We start from the raw sequence: 22,555 nt of genomic DNA on the forward strand, positions 1-22,555 counted from the left end.
ATCTACAGTAATTTTACAAAAATACTACAGAAATACTACAAAAATACTGCTACAGAAAAATTAAAAGTACACCATTACAGTAATACTTTGACACAAAAATATGTCTACAGAAATACTATGACAGAAATACTACAAATGTACAACTACGGTAATTTTAGAGAAATACTACAAAAACAGTGCTACGGAAATACGTCAAATGTCCTACTACAAAAATACAATAAAAATGCCACTACAGAAATACAACAAAAACACAAGTATGAAATAAAAAAATCTTAGTACATAAATACCGCTAAAATAAAACTACAGTAATACTAAAAATGACAAAAGGACCTAATATATGAGTTTGTTTTAATTGCTAACATTTCAAACCCAATTTCATGAGAGTATTCTTATTAAGAATAATATTAGAAGAAATATAACATATACAATTGCTGTCTGCATGTATATTTCATTAAAAAATGAAACAATTGGATATGTTTCCAGGATTGGCCATTAGGCCAAATTTTTAACAAAATTCTGCCTGCAACCCAAAAAGTTTGACCACCTCTGATGTAGGACGTTCTAAATATAACTCGTCATTTTCAACCAATGACTCTTTTGGTTTCTCTCCAAACATTTTCTCCGTCAGTCCTACGTAGAAAGCCGTCCCCCTGCCTCCAAAGCACAAAATAAATGGATTCTCTTCGTAATTGTTAATTACGGAGAGTGCTCGGCTATGAATGGGATCTTCGACGTCCCCCCCACTTTCACCTCGTCCATTTTATGGGATTGGTATTCCTTCTCAAGGACATAAAAAGGACACTTATGATGAAGGAGGAGCTGCAGGAGGATGGGCGGGGCCGACTCGTCATCATTGCGCAAGAGCAGATGACTCCGCCCCTCGACCCCGCCCAAAGACGAGCGGCTCGGAGTCCTGCCTGGTCCAGAGTGCAGCACTTAACGTAATGTAAATAAAAGGCGGGCCCGAGCTATTTTAAGATGTCGCTTTTCTCTAGTGGGGACAAAGACGTAGCTCGAGCGGTCATAATTTCGCTCACGTTTTCAGCCATGTTTTCTGTCTCGTGCAGGGGTGTCAAACTCAATCATACAGAGGGCCAGAACTCAAACCACACCTTTGGTCGCGGGCCGAACAGGATAAATATTTATTGAATACACTTTCCTTTTTTTAAAAAAAATAAAAAAATATGAATTTAAAACAGGAATATGATTCCAGAATAAACAAACTTAAACATTAAGTGAATTAAAAATCGTTGCTCTCCATAAAAATATCTCCTGTCAAAACTATAAAAATGAAAATATGAAAAAACTGAAAATATAAATAAAATTTGTGCTTTTCACTTGAGGAATTTGCTTCATATTCTTCTTTAACTCTTCAACTTTCTGTATCTTCTCTCTGGATTCAAGGTTTTTCAGCTTACTCTGAAATTTTGTCTTGTAGTGCCGTTTTACATCAGATTCCTTAATTACGGCCACAAAATCTCCACAAATAAGACACACGGGTTTACTGGCAATGTCAATATCCGATTATAATTTGAAAGTTAACAGGGTTTCACAGACCCGGGCCATTATAGTAGATGTATAAAAAGGATTTCACGGCCGGATATAATTGTACGCCGTGCCGGATGTGGCCCGCGGGCTGTGAGTTTGACACCTGTGGTCTAGGAAATCACATTTGCGAGAAACACTGGAAAAGAAATGAAAGTATAGTCATACGGCACTATAAGATCATTTTCACGGTCCCGGTGCTTCGTGGATTTTTATCAAACCTTGTGTTCTGCACATTGGCTAACAGTTCCTATAAGAGTAGGTATTGGTAAAAATGATGTAAAAACAATAGACCTGGGATACGTGACCCCACCATACGACATTTTTCATACCCTCATTATGCCATTTTTTCTTATTTCAAATGCTTAAAACGTAATCATTGAGACAATATTATTCATACACTTTAGCCAAATAAATATCAATTACTGGTGACCCCCAGGATACCATATCCCCTTCTTAGGTCGCCTTTACATTACAAAGTGGACAATTTGGATCGACATTTATAAACAAACAATGAGGTGATATAATATGTAAGGGATGATGTTGAAAACCAAACCAAAAAAACTAAATAACTAGGGATACCCATATACAGGTATATACATCTTAAAAGGAAAAAAAATAGACATGTCCTGCACATCTCATAGTTAGGGCAGACAAGCGGGAGCTTGATGTTGGAGGCATCTGGCTCAAGTTTTCGTACCCTTGTCTTCTTAATGCAAAGTGCAGCACTTAACGTGATGTAAATAAGAGGCGGGCCCGAGATATTTTAAGATGTCGCTTTTCGCTCGCGGGGACAAATACCTAGCTCGAGCGGTCATAATTTCCCTCACGTTTTCAGCCATGTTTTCTGTCTAGTGGATCACATTTGCGAGAAACACTGGAAAATAAATGAAAGTATAGTTATACGGCGTGATAAGATGGTTCATTTTCACGGTCCCGGTGCTTCCTGGATTTTTATCAAACCTTGTGTTCTGCATTTGGATTGGCTAACAGTTCCTAAGAGAGGAGGTATTGGTAAATATTAGGTAAAACCAATAGACCCAGGATACGTGACCCCACCTTACGACATTTTTCATACCTTCACTATGCCAATTTTACTTATTTCAAATGCTTAAACGTAATCATTGAGACAATATTATTCATACACTTAAGCCAAATAAATATCAATTACTGGTGACCCCGGGGATACCATATCACCTTCTTATGATGTCTTTACATTACGAAGTGGAATATGATTTTTTTTCGTCCAATCTATATGGCTTTTTCTCAACTATATGACCCCAACAAATTAATTTTGGTGCCAAAAACTTTGAACCTTGCAGTGTCTGTGCCTGTGTTGGGTTGGGTCTTTAATATGCCTGTCTGCTATTGGTTGGCGTGATATAAAATGCTGGTCTGCTATTGGTTTGCATCACGACATCATGGTATCGAATGGACTGCCATTTTTTTTCCTTTATTCGGAGTCTCGTTTGTTCATTTACTTTTTGTTTTTTGTTGTTTCTCTGGTTGTTTATTATTTTCGTTTTTGTGGGTGTTGTTTTTTTTAGTTCATTTTTTGTTTTTAATGTTTTGTCATATTGTGTTGTTTTTGGACGTTTTTCGGTTAACGTTTTGTCATCTTTCATTTTTTGGGTGGTTTTTGGTCATTTTTTGTTTTTGGGTTATTTTGGGGTGGTTTTGCCTAGTTTTTTTTCTGCTCAATTTTCCGTCTAAGTTTAGGTCAATTTGGGGTTGTTTTTTTGGGTCATTGTTCTTTTGTGGGTCGTTTTCCTTTTTTGGGGGGTAATTTTTCCAGTTGTTTTTCCCACTGTTTTTCAGACAATTTTTCAGTCGTTTTTCAGGTAATTTTTTTTTAAACATTTTTTTGTATTTTCTGGGTCAATTTTTCGGTGAGTTGTTTTTCTATTTTTGGGTTGTTTTTGTCTGTCATTTTTCAGATTATTTTTTTCGTCATTTTTCAGCGGTTTTTTTTGGTCATTTTTGTGAAGTTTTCGCTTTTTTGTGTCTTTTCTGGGACTTTTTGGGGGTTGTTTTTAAGGGTACATTTTTGGTTGTTTTTCAGTTTTATTTTTTTGAGGTCATTTTAGGTTTGTTTTTTTGTGTTGTTTGTGGGTCATTTATCTTTTGAGGGCCATTTTATATGATTGTTTTCCAGTTGTTTTGGGTCATTTTCTGCCATTACCGGTTGTTTTTCAGTGGCTTTTCAGTCATTTTAAGGGATTTTTTTTTTAGGTCATTTTTTTAGGTCATTTTTGTGTTGTTTTCTGTTTATGCTCTAGCTTCCTAAACTGTTTCGACGTCATGGACTTCGCCTACGACTGTTTTTTTGGAACGTATCCCTTGCGACTTAAGAGGGTTCAGTGTACAACAAAAATAAATGAAAGGAAGCCTACTCTTATTTTAAATGGGTGACCAATCATGCCTATCAATTCACTCAAACATACTAACACAAACCATTTGTTATACCAAAGTAGATTTTATATATATACGTTTTTTTTTTTACATTATAACGTTACAATATCTTCCTCGTTACTAGCTATGACATCAAAAAAATAAATAAACATTTAGATAACATCCTTTCTTCTTACAACAACACGCACATTACAGACTTGGACGTCAAAAATTGACTGACACCATTCCAAAATAAAAGCACAAACAATAAATTACACTTTTGATATAATCTGAAATGACATTCATATTCAAGTTTTTTTTTCATCTGTGAAGAGAAATGATTGACATTAAGGCAGCAGAATAAAAGTGTTGCTTATACTGACTGAATCTGGAAGAAAACTACTGATACGTTGAACTATTTTCACTCTATTGCTTGAATCAAGGAATTCTATTGAGCTTGGTAAATGAGTCACAGTCATTGAGGTGTTTCTTTTCTACGTGAAATCTGGAGCATTTCCTCAGGACTTCATACAGAGAGTAATACATTACAACCCCTATTCTTAATTTGGGCAACTGTACAAAAATCATGATTTCAAATTACAGGCTTGAATCTTCCAGAGAGATCCACACTAATTTTAAAGACTCAGCTGTGGAAAATAATTTGTATTTCTGTTACTGGTCAATAATTTAAATATCTCATGAATTGTTTGGGCCCTGAATACATTAAATAATTGCTGAATAAACAAAAGGTAGCAAGACGCTAGCTGCTAATGCTAACGGGTAATGTCACTGGCACAGTCATGAGCATTAGCGCTATAGTTGCTATTACAACTTATACTCCCTACAAGAGAAAACATGTTTTTTGTCTGGAAAAAAAAAAAAAAAAAAATACCCAAAACGAAACGCTGGTATTTATCCTCAAGATGTTCCAGCTGCTAACGCTAGCGGGTAACGTCCATAGCATGGCCATTAGTATTAGTGCTCTAGGGTTTATTGCTCGTAAATAGAAAATATGTATAGAAAGAACAGGGTATTTTTGTCTGAAAAAAAAGAAAATACAAAATGAAAGGCAAGCATTTATCCTTAAGGTGCTCTAGCTGCTAGCAGGAAATTCTGCAACCCTGGATACTAGCATTAGCTTTCGAGCTGCTAATGCAAATAATGTGCTTGACAAAATAAAATACAATTTTCTTGTTCTGTATGAAAAAAAGAAAACCCCAAAAACGAAAAACTAGCATAATTGAGGTCTTTTTAGCTGCTAAAACTAGCGCATAATGCTGCTTACATTGCCACTAGCACTGGAGCTCTAGTTGTTGCCAATGCTTTTTACAACAACAAAAAATGTTTTAATAATATTTTCTCTGCCTGAAAAGCGAAAACCCCAAAACGCTGCCCTTTATGCTCAAGCACTAGCATTAGTGCTTTAGCTGAAAACAATAGCGGGCAATCTCACTAGGCTTGCCACTAGCTTTAGCAATCTAGTTGCTGATGCTACTAGGGCTTTTTACAAAAAAGAAAAAAACTCCTAGAAAGAAAAAAATCTCTTTAGCTTGAAAAAAGAGAAAGGCAAAACCAAATTCTTACACGTATGCCCTAGCACAGGGGTCGGGAACCTGTTTGACCAAAAGATATTTAAAAGCAAATTTATTTTTATTATTTTTGAGATAGTCACACAATTTATTTTCAAGACCAAATAAGAATAAAAAATAAAAAAAAACGCTCTCCAGACAAAAGCTAATTTTGCAGCACATTTTTTTTCCCTGTGTGACGTTTGATGATTTGATCGAGAAAATAGTAATAATGCCGCATCCTGTGTCCCATATCAATATAAATATGGTTGATGGGTTAGATCCATAAACTGCTAGGGTCGTGGGAACACCATTTCCTGTGGTGTGTCTTGGGCAATTACAGGATGGTGAGGCCCATTTCTTTAAGCACAATATATGTTTCCACCCAGTTCTCGAACCTTTCGCATATTAGGCGACTGTGCTAACCACTGTACTACATAAAAATGTACCAGTTGAAAATTGTCTACCTTCCACAGTTACTTAAGAGTGCTGAGGCTCATTTTTGTCCTAAATCAGTGTTTTTCAACCACTATGTTGCAGCATACCAAATTATCCAGTATGTGTGCCTGTACGAACTAGCAAAAGCTATCTCTCCTTTTGATTTACTTTTACCGGAGGTCTGACGGCACCGATTGGTGTGTGCGGTGGGATTTTTTCTATTTAAGAAATGTGCCTTGAAAAACGCTGTCCTAATTAATTTGGGTGTTTACAGTTTGTCCTGTGAGTTTTCATCATAAAGTGTCTCAACAATGAACATAGATTGCTCAATGATCTCCCACATAAAGGACTTTTTAACGATTTACAGCCAAAATGTGGACTGTTGGTGTGACACCTCGACTGTAAACTGCAGTTGAGACTGTGCGCTATATATACACTGAACCAATTAATAATCAGTAACGTCTCGCCTTCGTAAGTGCTTCAATTGGCTACTCATGTCACAATACAGACAATTATTGTGCAAGTTCGATTAGATCTTCAAGCCAGATGTACTCATGAAAAGAGCCATAGGTTCCTGACCCCTGCCTTAGTACTTGCGTCGGTACTGGAGCTGCTAGTGCTAGCTGGCAATGTCATAGCATGGCCTCTAGCATTAGTGCCCAAGTTGCTAATACTACTAATGTTCTTTACAAGAAAAACGTCAAACAAAGCACATTTAATCTCAAACTGCTAGTGCTAGCAGTAAATCTCACTAACGTGGCTACAAGCATTAGCACTGTAGGTGCTAAAGGTAAAAAAACGCTCTTAACAACACAAACAGTTTTTTTTGTCTGGGATGAAAAGAAAACCTTAAACGAAACTCATTTAATCTCATAGTCTAGCTTCAAATGTTGCGGACTTGGCTACTAGCATTAGCGCACTAGTTTGTAATGCTATAGATCTTTAGAGTAAACGTTTGTTTTTGTCTTAAAAAAAAAAAAAAAAAAGAAAAACCCAAAATGAAACACATTTTATCTCGAACTCTAACTGCTAATGTTGCTGACTTGTCCACTAGCGTTAGTGCTCTAGATGCTAAAGCTACAGGCTAAAAGAAATTCAAATAAAAGTACCTAAACTATAAAACAAGGATATTTAAGGTTTTGTAATATTTTACCTCCTCATCTGCAAGAAGCTATTGCTTCGGAAATGACCCCAGAAAAACAAAAACAAAACAGTGTCGTTGTACCTCATTGTAGACGTTAGCTCGTTAGCTCGCCGTCATTCGCAGTCTTTGAAAAACTACGTGGCCATCTTATCATTCTTCTTGGTGTGAAGAGTCAGGACTTGACTCCTCCTCCTCTTCTTCTTCTACAGTGTCTTTTGGTAGCGTGTCGCGGCGGGTAAAGGCGGCCGCTAAAGTGACGCTCAGCCGCGGCTTAACGGGCGCCATCTCCGACAATCCGATGTTATTACCGCGGGTCACCAGCGTAGTTTTATCCATTATCTCCCCGCTGTGCTTGGACACAACCGCGTCAAGGAAGTCGTATTTGTGGGATAGCTTGCCGCTCTCGAAGAGATACTTGGCCAGGTAGGAGAAGAGGACGTTACCCAGGAAGGACGCGAGCATGGACGTCGTTTTGAAGGGAAATTTTTGGACTACAACGTCCTCCATTTCCCCGGTGATGTGGTGCTTTCGCTGCTCCATGCTCCAGCCGGGATAATAAATAAAAGGCGGCAGTTGCAGGTAGGGCTCGCCGCCGCCGATGCGTAGAACCATACCGAAGAAGTAGGCCGCCACCGAGCCGTACGTGTTGGTACCTGTTAGATTAAGCCTGTTAGATGAGGTTTGTCAAACATACAGCTCCTGGGCTGGATTCCATCCGTAGGAAATTTCTGAGTATGTCAAAAAAGTCTCTAGCTCATTTCTACCCAAAGTTCAAATTTTTTTTTTAAATGAATACAAATCAAACCGGGAAAAGTCTGATCCCCGATGCCATTACCTTTCCAGACAACAGGGCCTGCTGACCTTTTCAAACAGTCTGCTTACATTGTCCACCATTCATGGATGTTTGTAATTCTGCAGTTTTTTTGTGGTTGTGTAATTTAACGTAATGTCTGTTGTTTCCCCTGGTACAGTTGGCCTAAGTGAATTTCCCTATGAGGACCAATAAATCTAATCTAATATAATCTAAACCACAGGTGTCAAACAGGCAGCTTGCGGGCCAAATCAGGCCCGCTAAGGGATTTAATCCGGCCGGCGAAACAACACTCAGAGAAGCGCAAGAGAAAAACAAGCTGCAGGTTGAAACATGTCAACTTGATGTTGCCAAATAAAGTTGTCTCGAACAAAGTCACTACTTGTATTTCTTTTTCTCTCTCTCTTTCTCTCTTTTCCAACCCTTTTCTCCCACTCTCTGTCTCTTTCACTCTCTGTGTCTCTTTTTCTCTTCCTTTGTTGCTCTTTGTCTCTTTCTCTCTGTGTCTTTTTAACTTCTTTTGCTCGAACTTCCTTTTTTCCTTTTCTCTCTTTTCTCTTTCTCTCTTCCTACCCTTCGCGCTTTCTTTTCTCTTTTCTCTCCTTCTGTCTTACTATTTCTCCTTTGATTTCTTTCTTCCGGTCCCTTTCTTTCCCCCTCTCTCACGACTTCTTTTTCTCTCTTGTGTTTCCCATGCTCTCTCTCTCTTTCTTTGTCCCGCCCTCTCTCCTTTTCCCTCCCTCTCTCTTATTTCTTTATCCCTCTTTTTCTTTCTCTTTAATCTACTAGTCCGGCCCCCGACAGAATGTTTGTTCTATCATGTGGCCCCCGGGTTAAAATGAGTTTGACACCCCTGATCTAAATGCTCCTTCCCACTGCTAGATGGGAGTTAAAAGCTGATGTCCAGTTTGGTTTTATGTTAACGACAATATTTTGCAGTATTTTCCTGGCTTCAGCAATAGATGGACTTGAGCTTATCCGTGCTTGGTGCTTCCTATATAAAAGGACTCTTGCACACATTATGCAGTTTTTCAAGACCATTGGGTCTCACATTGGCAATACCCCTTCCCCCTCGTTTAGGTGGTCAGAAAAGACTATAAATTGGTACCTCTTTGCACGAGCATCTCTAAACCAGAGAATTTTAGTATAGAAGTTTCTTTTTAACAAAAATCTACCTCACTATACAAAGGGAAATCCAGTTCACGAGCAGTCCCAGAGGCTACCACTAGAGGCCGCTCATAGTTTGGGCCCGCTTACTGCCAGCGTCAGCTTGTCCAGTTGGGGCATGCAAACTACTACAGTACAGTCAAAGAAAAAAGAAAAAGAAAAAATGAACATTGTGCTTTAAATGAATTGTATGTTGATTCATTAAAGGTTACAGTATCATAATTTTAAATATACAGTATGTGCCTTATGTATAGATCATCAACAGTCTTTCAATCCAATACCTGTCATACTCTGCCAATCGCTTGCCTTATTAAGATTGCAAATTATCCTTATTAAGTGATAATAAACGCAACACAAAGCAAAGCCACAAGAGAGCAGTGTCGGCATCAATCTTAAGTGGACTTCTTAAGAAACATGGCAACAATTTCAAGCATTTACAAGCATTTCACCCGAAATTCAAGAACTTTTGAATTCTTAAAAACACAACGTTAAAATTTAAGCATTTTTAAGGATTTCACCTATGCAAATCTTGTATTTCATTTTGGGGAAATTTGCTCATTACGCAAGCAATTCGGATCTGGAACGAATTTAGCTCATTGACAAAGCTCCCACAGTGTAAGAAGAGGCACTTTCTTAGAAAAAAGCTCCACAGCTGTGTATTCCATACGCAGTCCCCTGGTTCTTCCTTTTAACATAAAAGAACCGAGACGAGTTTCAGGCCAAAGATTTCATACCTTTGACGAAGAGGACGCTCAGGAGTTGAGGGAAAATGATGACGTAGACCAGGTCGGAGCTCAAATACCAAAGACCGTAAACGGTACCCGTCACCAGCGCCATCACTGTGGCAAGGCCGCCAAACACAAAGATGGTGATGCGCATCACCCACACGATCTCGCGGTCCGAAGCCTGCAGGGCACAAGACGGGACTTCAGATTACCATGTATGTTTTTCAAAAAAATCAAAAATTGAAGTGGATTAACGACTTTTTCTCATATAATTTCCATTCGTAAGGCACATTTCGGACTACAAAGCACATCAAATTGAGAACACAGTAAGAGCTTTATGTTTTGTGTGTAATCGTGGGGCTCTTAATCCTGTACTGTACACTTATGGTATATATCAGGACAATGATTGATAAGTGGGAGTCGAAATCACAATTGATATCGAAATGGGATATGAACCCAGGTCACAGTGGTGAGGTCGCCAACACCTTACTACCATACCACGAGTGGTACAGTTGACATACAAAATGGCATTAGAGTTGACCTCGTTATCCCACTATTTTTACTCGCGGTGCCAGAAACAGTGATTTGCATAGTGCATTCTGATAGGTTAAACAGTCTCTCCACTTCTTCACCTGTGCGTCAATAACGTTGCATCTTAATATGAAAGTAAAAGAGCTTGTATAGTATATGGTTGACTTTCTGTTTTCTGTCTTTCGCAACGTTATTGATGCACAGGTGACTAAGTGGAGAGCCTTTGAATTGTGAGCAGCATTAGCAGCTAATGTCATTGAATAATGGCCATGTAACTGCATCGATCCATCCATCCATTATCTGCCTCAGTAGGGTCGGGGGTCCTCAGTAGGGTCTGGGGGTTCTGGAGCCCATCCCAGCTATCTTCAGGCAGTGGGCAGGAGACACCCTGAACTGGTTGCCAGACAGTCGCAGGGCACACAGAGACAGATAACTCACTTTCTCATTTACACCTCGGGACAATTTAGACCGGCCAATTAAACTGACATGCATGATTTTGGAACATGGGAGGACACCGGAGTGCCCGGAGGAAACCCACGCAAACACATGGAGAACATGCAAACTCCGCACAGGAAGGATGGTAGCTGAATTTGTTCCGATGACCTCAGAACTGTAACGTGAACGTCCTAACCCGCCGTGCCGCCCTCATGTAACTTCAACATATATGAAATAATTTTTAAATATTGATTTTCGTTTCATTTATTTTAAACAATTTTCACGATGGTATAAGCTCCTATTTGCACTGACATTGGCATTGGCAGTGAGGATCCCTTAATTACACGCCAGTGTCAGCAGGGAGCGCCACTTGGGATTGAAAGGTGACCAAGTAACTGCACTATTTCTTATATGAAATTATTTATTAGTATATAAGAGGGAAAAAGGGCTATTCCTGTCAAAAGAATTGCAAAATAAAGACATATGTTTTTTAATTATTTCTGTGACATTTGAACTTTATGATATCCTCCCAAAAGTTCAGCAGGGTATTTTTAAATATACATATTTTCTGATTGAATTAACTGGTTTTGGGGTAAAAATTCCCGACTACAGTATTGTATTAATAAAACAAGTGTTAAACAAAGAGTGCAGGATGACTGACCGACTGTCTGAAGGCGAGTTGGTAAATGTTCCTGGCAAACATGGAGCTTGCAGACAAGATGGACGAATCGGCGGAGGACATGACAGCGGCGGACACAGCCCCAAGCCCGAAAAATGACACGAACGGTGGGCAAAGATGCTGCAGGACGATGGGAAGAATCATGTCGGCCTGGTCCCTGTCTTTCGGGGGCACGGCGCCGTACGTTGTCTGGTTCCAGTCTGGATCACGGCGATGGAAAAGGAGATATGGAATAATTTGATTATTTGATTAGAATAAAGCATCATAACATACAATACATTTTGAAAGTGCCTCTAAAAATGTTCTGAAATATACCTTGAGTGTGAGATGCGTCAAAATACAACATGAACTGTTTACCTACTTATTAGCTTGGTGATTGGAAAGATAACTTGTAAAAATAGTTTTCAGTTTTACTGTAAATTTTATTTTCAAAAATCATTCAAGGGATTTTTTTACTCTGACCTTTAATATTTATCATACACCCCTCCCCATTTTAAAAAAATAAAACAGACTTTACCAATCACATTATTTTAAAAAAGGTTACAACAATCAGAGTCTAGGGGAGTAATCAACACAGCCCAGACGATCATCGGCTGCCCTCTACCCAATCTAGAGGACATTGTCGATGCTGAAACATAAAGGATCCATCTGACCCCGGCCACCATCTGTTGCTCGCTGGTAGGTGCTAAAGGTCCCTTAAAACAAGGACAAACAGACACACAGACAGCTTCTTCCCCAGGGGGCCATCACCACACTAAACAAGCACGCAAAATTGTCAATATATATATATATATATATATATATATGTCCCCTGCCCACTGCCCGGAGATGGCTGGGATGGGCTCCAGCCCCAGCACTATGTTGTATATATTTTTTATGCCTTTTAAAAGCACAAAGAAGAATCAAAGTGACCAAAATTTTACATCTTGTTTTTTTCCCTTTTTCGAGGTTTTTATGTGACCCGCACTATGAATGAAGTTGAATGAAGTTTTTTGACACTAATAGGCACTCAATAGTATATACAATGGAACCTCGGTTTTCGAACGCCTCTCAGTTCGAACAAATCGGTTCTTGACCAGAAATGTTGAGAAATTCTCGCTTCGCTTTTCGTTCAAAAAATCGGAGTTCGAACGCCAGTACGCTAGGGGGCGACGCTGAGCGGCGTACGAGTGTAGATTGCCTCCACCCCTCGTGAAGAACTGTTGTCACGGCAACGCGCACTCCTTTTCTGTTTTCGTTTTTTAAAAGCGGTGAAGGGAGTGTTTTAACCCCTAATTATGCCTTGGAAGAAGGTTGGTGCAAGCAGCAAAGTTGCTACAGGTAAAAGAGGAGTAGTGCGTACAACTATTGCATTTAAGAGAAATAATAGCAAAATATGAAGAAGGTGTGCGAGTTTCCCTTCTTTCAGGAATACAGCATGGCTTCTGCCGACCGGTAAGAAATCCTATTCATAATTCTTTTCTTTATCCTTTAACCGCTCACCACTTGTTGTGGAGACCTGGGTGCTAAATGACGTGTAAACGACCTGATTTTTTTACTTTTACACGTTCATGTTAGCGTAATCTTTTGTACGGAAGATTACGCTAACGCGAACGTACGATTAGCCTGGGATAGCTTTATGTTAAATATTCAAGATAAACATTCAGGGTGTTGGAACGGATTAAAACAATTTTACATCACTTTTAATGGGAAAAAACGGCTTCGGTGATCGTACAAATCGGTTTTCGTACAAAGAAATGGAACGGATTATGGTCGAAAACCGAGGTTCCACTGTACTTAAAAATTTTCCCAACACTTTATCAGTAAAACCCTCGGGTTATTGCTTGGCGGGAAACTGGACTGTTAATAAACAAATATGTGTCTGTACTATGTCCTCAGTCACTGAAATATGTAATGAAACATATCATTGGAAAGCTTACCCTCTTGGGATTCAAGATACAGTATGATGACCATTTCAAAAAACTATAAAGCCGGCGTAACTCACCAACTACCCTGGCTGTCATCGAATGAGTCGAATGTTTGAAAAAATGTATTCGTTACATCCAGGACAATCCAGTGAATTCAACTGTGTAAAATATTTACTCCATAACACACAATAATGCCAAAGAAAAAATAATGCCTAGAAGCATTTCCGCTTTGTTAGACGATCCTTGTAGTAACCCAATCGTTTCACTCCAAAACAACCCTTTAAAAGTAAATAGGCTCGTAAAATTATTCCCAATATGGTTGTTAGCATCCGACCCTTTTATCGACACCACTCTCAGCCTATCACAGGCTTTTTTCATGGTCCAGAGTCGGCATTAGTCTACGTGGGTCTTTCGATAAAACAGGGATCGCCTCCTGTGGCTCCAAATTTCTTCAACCAGTTGTAACCGATTCAAACGATGATAGACACATAGGGTAGGTCAATTAAATGAAATATTTCTATGCTATTTTCCAGTGGTGTATTCAAATCAGAGCCAAAAATACCGTGCGCATCGCAATTTGTGATTCGTAATTCATTATTATGCATCATTACTACGCCGAGTGCGCAAAATCATTGATTGGCTTCTTGAAAGAGAAGTCAGACGTTTATAACTCTTTTACAATGTCTAAAAATTTGGCCAAAGTAAATTGCTCATTTGCTAAGTTTTAATGGTTGTGAACTGGTCATCTGCAAAGTGCCACTTTTGGAAACGCCTTAACCCACCTTTAAAAAAACGTTTTAAAGACAAAGTTTTGATTTTTAGATCGTGACCAAATTTGATAAGGTACCACGAAAGGCTTCAAGCTATTGTCTCACCTGCTTTCCAGCTAAAATGCCCATGCTACACTTGTCTTAGGGTTAGGGTTAGGGTTAGGCATTTAATTGCAAAGACAAGAATCAGGCGAGACCAAAAACCTTCTATTTCTGTGTGTTCCAACTCAGATTACTCAATGTTAGTATTACTTGCAGTGACTATTGTAGTTTGGGACAAAACTACAGGGTCTTTCCTTCCAAAAGAGAACAAAACCATCCACATTTTTCAAATCGTTCAAGAACAGCATTCAATTTACTTTGGATATTTCTTGGATTGGTATTTTAGGCAAATCTTAGAGGAAGGGGATAATTTTCTAGTGTGACGAAATAAAACTAAGTAAATCCAATCCATGGTTACAAAAATAATTATTTGAGATGTCGTGATGGAAGGAACCAAAATCTGGAGATCAATCAGCTAATTTGGCCCCTTGTGAGCTCACATTTAAAACGGATGGCAGCTACATTAATAATGAGAACAACCAGCTGCTATTTACTCAACTCTCTCAGATCTAAAGGCGACATGGGCCCTCCCCTCCAGGCACACATGAGACTCAAACACACATGTGTCAAACTCATGGCCCGTGGGCTAAATGTAGCCCGTCACATCATTGTATGTGGCTCGCGAGACAAAGCTACAAGAAGCACAAATGAAAAATGAGCGAACAATGACCTGCAGTTTTAAATATGTCCATTGGATGTCACCCAAGTCAGGCACCACTCATAAAGCACCCTCTTTAGCTATATTTGCTGATTACCATTAATCAACCAGAGAACATTGAGAAAACCTATCACAATGTTATTTTAATTGAAAATAACAGTCACAAATGCGCTGTTAAGGCAAAATGAAATATACAAAAAAAGGCAAATAGAAATGGGCATCTTAACAAAAATTTAAAGAGGCTCTTAAATTCTTAAATTAATCAGTTAAATTAATATTATACTATTATTTTTGTCACTTTCCAGTCTGCAAGAGTTTCCCCTGGTTAAATAAACTGTACTGGAAATGAATTTAATGGTATCTTTGCTATTTTTTAAATGCTCGGTTGATTAACACGACAAGAGATTAAATCTTAGTCAAGGAAAATAAATATTGAGGGGGAAAATCCTTTATCATTTTTTAATCAAATTGTATATTCCTGTATCCTAAATTAATGATGAGCCTCCGACAAGACCTACTAGACCTCCGGCCAAACCATACGTTTTATGCCATTCATTTACTAGTCTAGCCCCTGTGAGCAGGTTTTGTCTACCACGTGGCCTCTGAGCTAATATAAGTTTGACAACGCTGCTCAAACGTAGAGGTAAGATCTTAAGTCCGAGCCCCAGTCTGACCCGCTTTTTGGCCTGGTCGAGCCTAAAATGTAATCATTACGTCCAGCTCCTCTTTTGCTGACTTTTTCTTTATCTACCAGTCTTTGTTCTTTTTTGTCTTTCTGTCTCTCTCTCTTAAAGTGCCGCGCTAGATTTTAAAGGACGTATTGTTGTTGTGGTTTATGGCCCAATTTTCAATCTGTCAAATGACGGACAGATTTAAGATTTTTCCTTTAACTCTTTAAAAATACGTCAATGATGGAAAATTGACGGTTAACGTAACCTCTGTAGAAACAGGAATATAAAAAATGTAAACGTTTTATACAGGCTTGTTTAACTTCGATTTTGTTACAAAAGACAGGTTTTAATTTGTTGTCACAAATCACCTTTCCTCCAACTAAGTCCTCACAAATGAAATATTAAATTCAGGTTTGCTCCAGGTTCCGTCCTGCAAAAAAAGGACTGTATTTTCGGACCATAAGTCACAGTTTTTTTCATAGTGTGGTCAGGGGTGCAATACTCCAGGTGCGACTTATTTGTGAAATTAAAACATTGATGTATTAGATTTTTTTTCTGTTCTAGTTCTGACACTTTTAAGATGATATGTATTATTTTGGTATAGGATTTTATCCAATAAGTTTCCCCCAAAAATGTGACTTATACTCCAGGTGCGGCTTATATGTTTTTTTTCCTTAACTATGCATTTTTCGGCTGGTGTGACATTTTATCGGAGCAGCATATAGACCGGTAATTGGTCGGGCACAGGCTGGGTTGGGCTTTAATACCTGCGGCCTGGGTCGGTTGGGCTGGGTTTGCCTATAACATACATAACACATGTACATAAACTCACCTGTTGAAGCCCCGATAGCACCAATCAGAACAGAAGGGACGGCCATGACCAGGCAACCCAAAGCGGCAATGAAGGAGAGGACTTGTGCGTAGGTGGCCGAGGAAGCAGACAGTACTCGTTGGAAATAAACCTGCCAAGGGATGCCGCCAAGCATCTGGCCAAACAAAACCATCCGTGAATCAGCTTTAGGTAAAACTAGAAAAAGAATTGGGCTGGAGTAACAGTACCAGGAGGCAAAAGTTGTCGATCCAGACCCAAGTGTCGCTTTTGTTGATGCTACCTCTCCATGGCGACTGGTAAACGTGCTTTACGGCCGTCACCGTGATATCCGACACAGCACTGTTGGTCAGGGCGAATGGGACGCTGATCCACTAAGGTCGGGGAAAAAGAAGCATTCAAGATTTAATTCAGTCTAGATTTAACCTCCTGGATCCAAGCTTCTTCTTTTATATGCCTATATGTAAATGGTAAATGGTCTGCATTTATATAGCGCTTTTCAAGTCAATGAAGACCTCCCAAAGTGCTTTACAATGTGCTTCAGACCCATTCACACGCACACTCACACCAATAGCGGTCATGCAGCCATGCAAGGCTGCCGACCTGCTTATTGGGGGCATTAGGGATTCAGTGTCTTGCCCAAGGACACTTTGACATATAACACCTGAGCCAATGCCGCCCTACTGTGTGTCAGCATACAGCCAACCTAACAAGGCTTTCCAAAAGAGAGCGCTGATTTTTTTGTAAGTTAGCCGGGAATCGAACCTGCGATCTCTTGATCCCAAGACGAGCACTCTACCTCCTGAGCTAATGCTGTCCCAAACATGTGGCCGCCAGGTGTTAAGAGGTTAAAGCATTGTAGCTGCAATAAATTTTGAGATAAAGCTTCAAAGCTGATTAATCCGTAGTTTGAAGCTTGGAACGTATAAAGCTGCTTTAACTCGTGAGTTTATTCTTTAAAATATTGAGTCAAAGCTTTAAAGCTAGTTTAGCCTAAGGCAGGTTTGAAGACACTTTATTTTTTTCCCCTTTAAAGTTTTAAATCTGCTTCATGACTGAAAAGCTAGCCAGTTTAAAAAAGGTTTATCAATTAAGTTAAAGCTTTAAGCTGCTTGACTTTTCAGTTACAGCTTTAAAGCTGTTCTTATTCTAATTAAAGCAGGTTCAATGCTGCTTTAGCTTTTGTGTTCATGCTTTTAAACTTTGAGTTAATCGTTGCTGGGTTCAAACCACTCCTACTGTCAAATTAAAGTATAAAAGCTTAGTTTGATTTTGATTCAAGTTTAAAGCGCTTATATTTTAAGGTCAAAGCTCTAAATCTGTTTTTCTCTGACTTCAGTTTAGCAGGTTTGAAGTCTTTTTGACTTTAAAGTTTAAGGCAGGTTAAAACGGCTTTTAACTCTTGAGCTAGATCTTTAAAACTGCTTCAAATCCGGGATTAAAGCAGGTTTAAAGCTGCTTCAATGCTTTTGTAAACCCTTTAAAGCTGGTTTAACTTTGGAATTAAGTTTTACAATTGTTTCAACTCTGAGTTAAGATTTCAAGCTTTAACACTGCTTCTTACTATTGAGTAAAAGCTTTAAAGTGGTTTTAACCCGAGGATAAAGGAGGTTTAAGGCTGCCTTAATTCTTGCTTTAAATCTTTAAAGCCAGTTTAACTTTAAAGTTGGTGTTTTAAAACCGCTTCAACTCTTAAGTTAATATTGGTAGGTTTATTACTGTGTTTAACTACGTAGTTAAACCTTTAAAGCAGCTTTAAACCCAGAGTTAAGGTAGCTTTTACTCTTGCATCAAATCTTTAGAGCCAGTTTAACTTTGGAGTTAAAGCTTAAGAATTCCCTTAAGTCCTCAGTTAAGGCATGTTTTAAGCTGTTTTAACTCTTGAGTTTACGCTTTAAAACTGCTTTAGCGCTTACATTAAATCTTTAGAGATGGTTTAACTTTCAAGTTAAATCAATAAACCTTCTTTAACTCCCAAGTCAAGGTAGGTTTAAAGTTGTTTTACCTCTTGAGTTAAAGTTTTATAACTATATCCTCTCTGAGGTAAGACAGGAAAGTTATCACTGCTTTTAACTCTTGAGTTAAAGCTTTAAAAGGTGCTTCGAATTCAGAGTTAAGGCAGCTTTAACTCTTTCATTAAATCCTTAAAGGCGGTTTATTATTTCAAGTTAAGCTTTAAAGTTCCTTTAACTACTCACACTCAAACTCTTAAATAAAAGCTTTAAAGATTGGTTGCAATTGTGAAGCAGGTTTAAATCTGCTTTAACTCTTGAGTTTAAGCTATAAAGCTGCATTAATTCCTAAATTAAGGAAGCTTTAATTCTTGTGTAAATGTTTAAAGCTGGTTTAACTTTCAAGTTGAAGCCTAAAAACTCATTCATTTCTCATCCTCTCTTAAATTTGATTAAAAAACTCAATTGTGAAGCAGGTTTAAATCTACTCTAACTCTGGAATTAAAGCTTTAAAACTGCTTTAGCCATTGTGTTAAATCTTTAAAGCTGGTTTAACTTTCAAGTGAGAGCTTTAAATCTCCTTTAACTACTGACACTCTACTTTTATATTAAATTAAAGCTTTAAAACGTGTTTACAATTGTGGGGCAGGTTTAAATATGCTTAAACTACTGATGTAAAAGCTTTTAAACTGCTTCAACACTCAGTTAAGCATGTTTATTGCTGCTTTTAACTCTGGAGTTGAAGCTTTAAAGCTGGATTAACTCTTGCGTTAAATCTTTCAACCTGGTTCGACTTTAGTGGTAAAATTTTAAAGCTGCATTCACACTTGAGTATGAAATTTAATACACTATCAATTACGTACTGAAATATTGATGGAAATATGATTCATTTTTAATTAATGCTCCCTTCGTTGACATGTTTTTTGTTTGCACGCAACCTAATATTTTTCATTCAGTCTCTTAGTATTGATTATCATTCAGTTGGATACTGATAAGTTTGTTCTCTTTTTACTATTGGATAAGTGCAAAGGAGATTCATGGGATGCCAGTTACTTATTGTTTTGACTATTGCGTCATTGTGAATTTCCCTAAGTATCTATCTATCTATATATGGAATCTATCTACGGTATCTATCTATGGTATTGATCTAATTATCTATGGTATCTATGGTATCTATCTATCTATCTGTCTATTCATCAATCTATCTATCATTGTCGCGATCGGCCAATTATGTTGACGTTCTTTGATTTCCATACCTTTAGTGGATGATCAGTTTTTGTAACCTTGAAGATTTACCAAAAAGAGTGCTTGGAGAAAGGATGAAATTCTCTTATCTGAAAGCTTCTCCCCTGGTCCTCCTTGCAAGTTCAAAATCCATTGATGTCTTCTCACCTTTTTTAGTGTCTACTAAAGTTCAAACTTAACAGATACCTACCAGGCCGACAAAGATGCAGAAGAGCTGCACGACGTCTGTGTAGGCCACCGAATAAAGTCCGCCTACCAGCGTATAAAAGATGGCAATGAGGGCGGAGATCACCACGGACATTTTGATGTTGATGTCCACGATGACGCTGAGTGTGGCCCCTGAAGTCGTAAAGGCAAAGAATTACGGGACTGCGATGATGTAACGCGGACGATGTCGACAACGGCGCTACCGAGAGCAGACAAGATGGCGGCCGACCAGAAGATCTCGCCCATTAACGCTGGGATAAAGAGGAGGCCTCCCATTCGTTTGCCGTACAGTTGCTGGAACGGGTCCAGCATTGTGACGTAACCTCTTGAACGCATCGGCTTGGCGAAAAAAAGGCCTCCTATTGGAATATAAATCCAATATGAAGATTATTTTTAATGAATAAAAACAGGATACAGGTATAATCTTACTTTAATTTGTCGTGTCTGACAAGTAGTATGCAATGCTATATCATTATTTCATATTATCTACATAGTGATTTTATTAGATTTTTACAATGTAAACATTCCATGAATGCAAAAAGTTGAAAAAAAAAAGACATCAAATTTCGATATCTAGTTTGATGACTTTTATAGTATTTCTGTAGTAGTATCTTAGTAGTAGGCACACAAAAAAAACAATGGGGACAAAGCTGTCATCAAAAAAAAAAAAAAACTAAATTCTTAGTCATAGTACTTCATTAACTATTATATAAATTGTCATATATATGGGCCATTTTCATTCAGTGGCCCACATTAAAATGCTTTCCAGTCTACATGTGGCCTGCAGGCCCTAGTTTGCATACCCCTGCTCTAGAGGGATTGAATTAAATTGACATAATACAGAAAATACAAAATAAGACGATTATTTAAATTAATTTAATAAAAAAATAAAAAAAATAAAATATATATATATATATATATATATATATATATATATATATATATATATATATATATTAAAAGGGAAAACTATAAATATAATGTTTTGTTGATTAAACTAATTAATTAATTACAATTAATAAATGAGAGCGTAATAAACATGTCTATGATCAATTTTAAACTAAACTTGTTTTAAAAATTATAAAACGTATTTTATTCAATAAAATACAATTTGAATTTATTACGTTGATTTAAATTAATTCAAAATATAACATATTTAGAATCAATTGAAACAAATAATTAAGATTTTAAATATAATAATATTAAAATGATTTTCAGAAGTTAAAGAATGACAAATGAATTAAACTAAATTAGGAGCCAACATATAGACAAAGCATTTCAGCAGCATTCCTGAATTAATAAAACAAAAAAACAAAATACAAAAAAATAAAAATAATGAATAAATAAAACCAAACCCCTAAAAATATAGGATCAGGTGGCTTCGTTTCTAGAAATGAGATTAAACCACCACACAAAAACAAACAAAAGCATGCTCACTTACCGACCACAAGACTGAGGGCGTATCCGAACGGTGCTTGCGCCCAAGCCAGACCATAATCGGGCAAATAGACATACTCGGCTGTGCCGTTGATGTACCCTCCTCCAACCCAAGTCGCTAAAATAGTCCAAGACAAGAAAATCAATTAAATAAAAGCAAAGGTATTAATTATTTTGATTATAGATGCATTATACAGTGTTTTAAACATTATATTCTTTCCTACAAAAAACTTTCATGTTAAACTATAATGTGTGTGTATAATATATATTTCTTGGAGGCGCGCGTCTTACCAGTCATGGTGAAGCCTCCGACAAATAATCCAATATCCCTTCCTCCAACCATAATGGTTTCGCTACGGTCCGTTCCTTCGGCCTCGCCGGAGTGTTTGTTCTTCCAGGCGGCCCAAATGCCCACAAAGAGAATTAGGAGGTAGAAGAGCGCAATGGCCACAAGACCCTCGACGTGGATGGTCATGATGGCGCCGCTGGTCTTTGCGCTAAGAGCGAGGACGCATGGGGACCTGAATGCGCGTAAAAACGCACGAAGGTCAAGCTTAATTACATTTTCTAAAAATTGGATAAATAATTCAACACAAATAACTTTAGAATTGATTGCAACAGGAAGTTAATTGTCACTCCAAGCCTTTTTACTATATGCGTCATGCGTAATTACGCACAAAACGTATATTTTAAAACACAGAAAACACAAAGTAAACCAACAAAAAAATTAGCAAAGTTTCCAAACTCGTAAAAGAATCTTTGAAACGTACCTGAAAAGTTTCTAGAAGCATTTGTCGGGTTGCAGGTCCAAAGCTCATGCGTGGAGCGCTCCAACGAGACAATGGCGGAGGTTTCTTTGGCGACTCCGTGGGCTTTTAAGAAGGGGGAGGGAGATGGGGCAGGTTCCGTCACAATACTGGGAAAGCGCGTCAGAGGGAACTGAAAGGGGTCCACTTTGTTCAATTAGCATTTCGCGCATGCGGGGCACGTTATGTTGCAGCGGGGCTCGAATCTCGAATTTTAAGGTGTGTCAAAAGCGTTAATTGGACACGAATAAAGACAACCAGTCCAAATGCAGGATTGGGGCGAGTTTGGTTGCTTGAGTTTCACATTTTGGGTCACATTTTTGCTCACATGAGTCATTTTCTAGGGTGACCAGAAAGAAGACTAAAAAATACACATGCTTTGACGCAAAGGAGATTGCAAATAATTTTTGGTCTTCTAAATTTACGTATTATTGAGTTAAATACAAGGTAACGGTCTCTTTCAGTTTTTGGTTGTTATTAAGTGAGATTACAGCGTGTAAATATTTTAAAATCAAAATAAATTGCCCCGTCGGGTGT

The 22,555-nt window shown here is 38.1% G+C and overlaps 1 protein-coding gene across 1 annotated transcript; it reads right to left on the bottom strand.

The window, feature by feature from the left end:
- Nucleotides 1-6,917: 6,917 nt before the first annotated feature.
- On the bottom strand, nucleotides 6,918-22,102 carry LOC148367013 (high-affinity choline transporter 1-like). The gene is made up of 10 exons (XM_088333805.1): nucleotides 21,983-22,102; nucleotides 21,504-21,733; nucleotides 21,217-21,330; nucleotides 19,979-20,134; nucleotides 19,759-19,907; nucleotides 16,602-16,745; nucleotides 16,375-16,528; nucleotides 11,417-11,634; nucleotides 9,799-9,970; nucleotides 6,918-7,739 (listed from the first exon to the last, which is right to left on the bottom strand). Exons 2-10 carry the CDS (start codon nucleotides 21,685-21,687, stop codon nucleotides 7,237-7,239), a joined length of 1,794 nt encoding a protein of 597 aa, XP_088189931.1. The 5' UTR covers nucleotides 21,688-21,733; nucleotides 21,983-22,102; the 3' UTR covers nucleotides 6,918-7,236.
- Nucleotides 22,103-22,555: the final 453 nt, after the last annotated feature.

The sequence above is a fragment of the Urocampus carinirostris genome, chromosome 4 (genome assembly GCF_059441175.1).
Source record: "Urocampus carinirostris isolate Australia breed hairy pipefish chromosome 4, RoL_Ucar_1.0, whole genome shotgun sequence".
NCBI lineage: Eukaryota > Metazoa > Chordata > Actinopteri > Syngnathiformes > Syngnathidae > Urocampus > Urocampus carinirostris.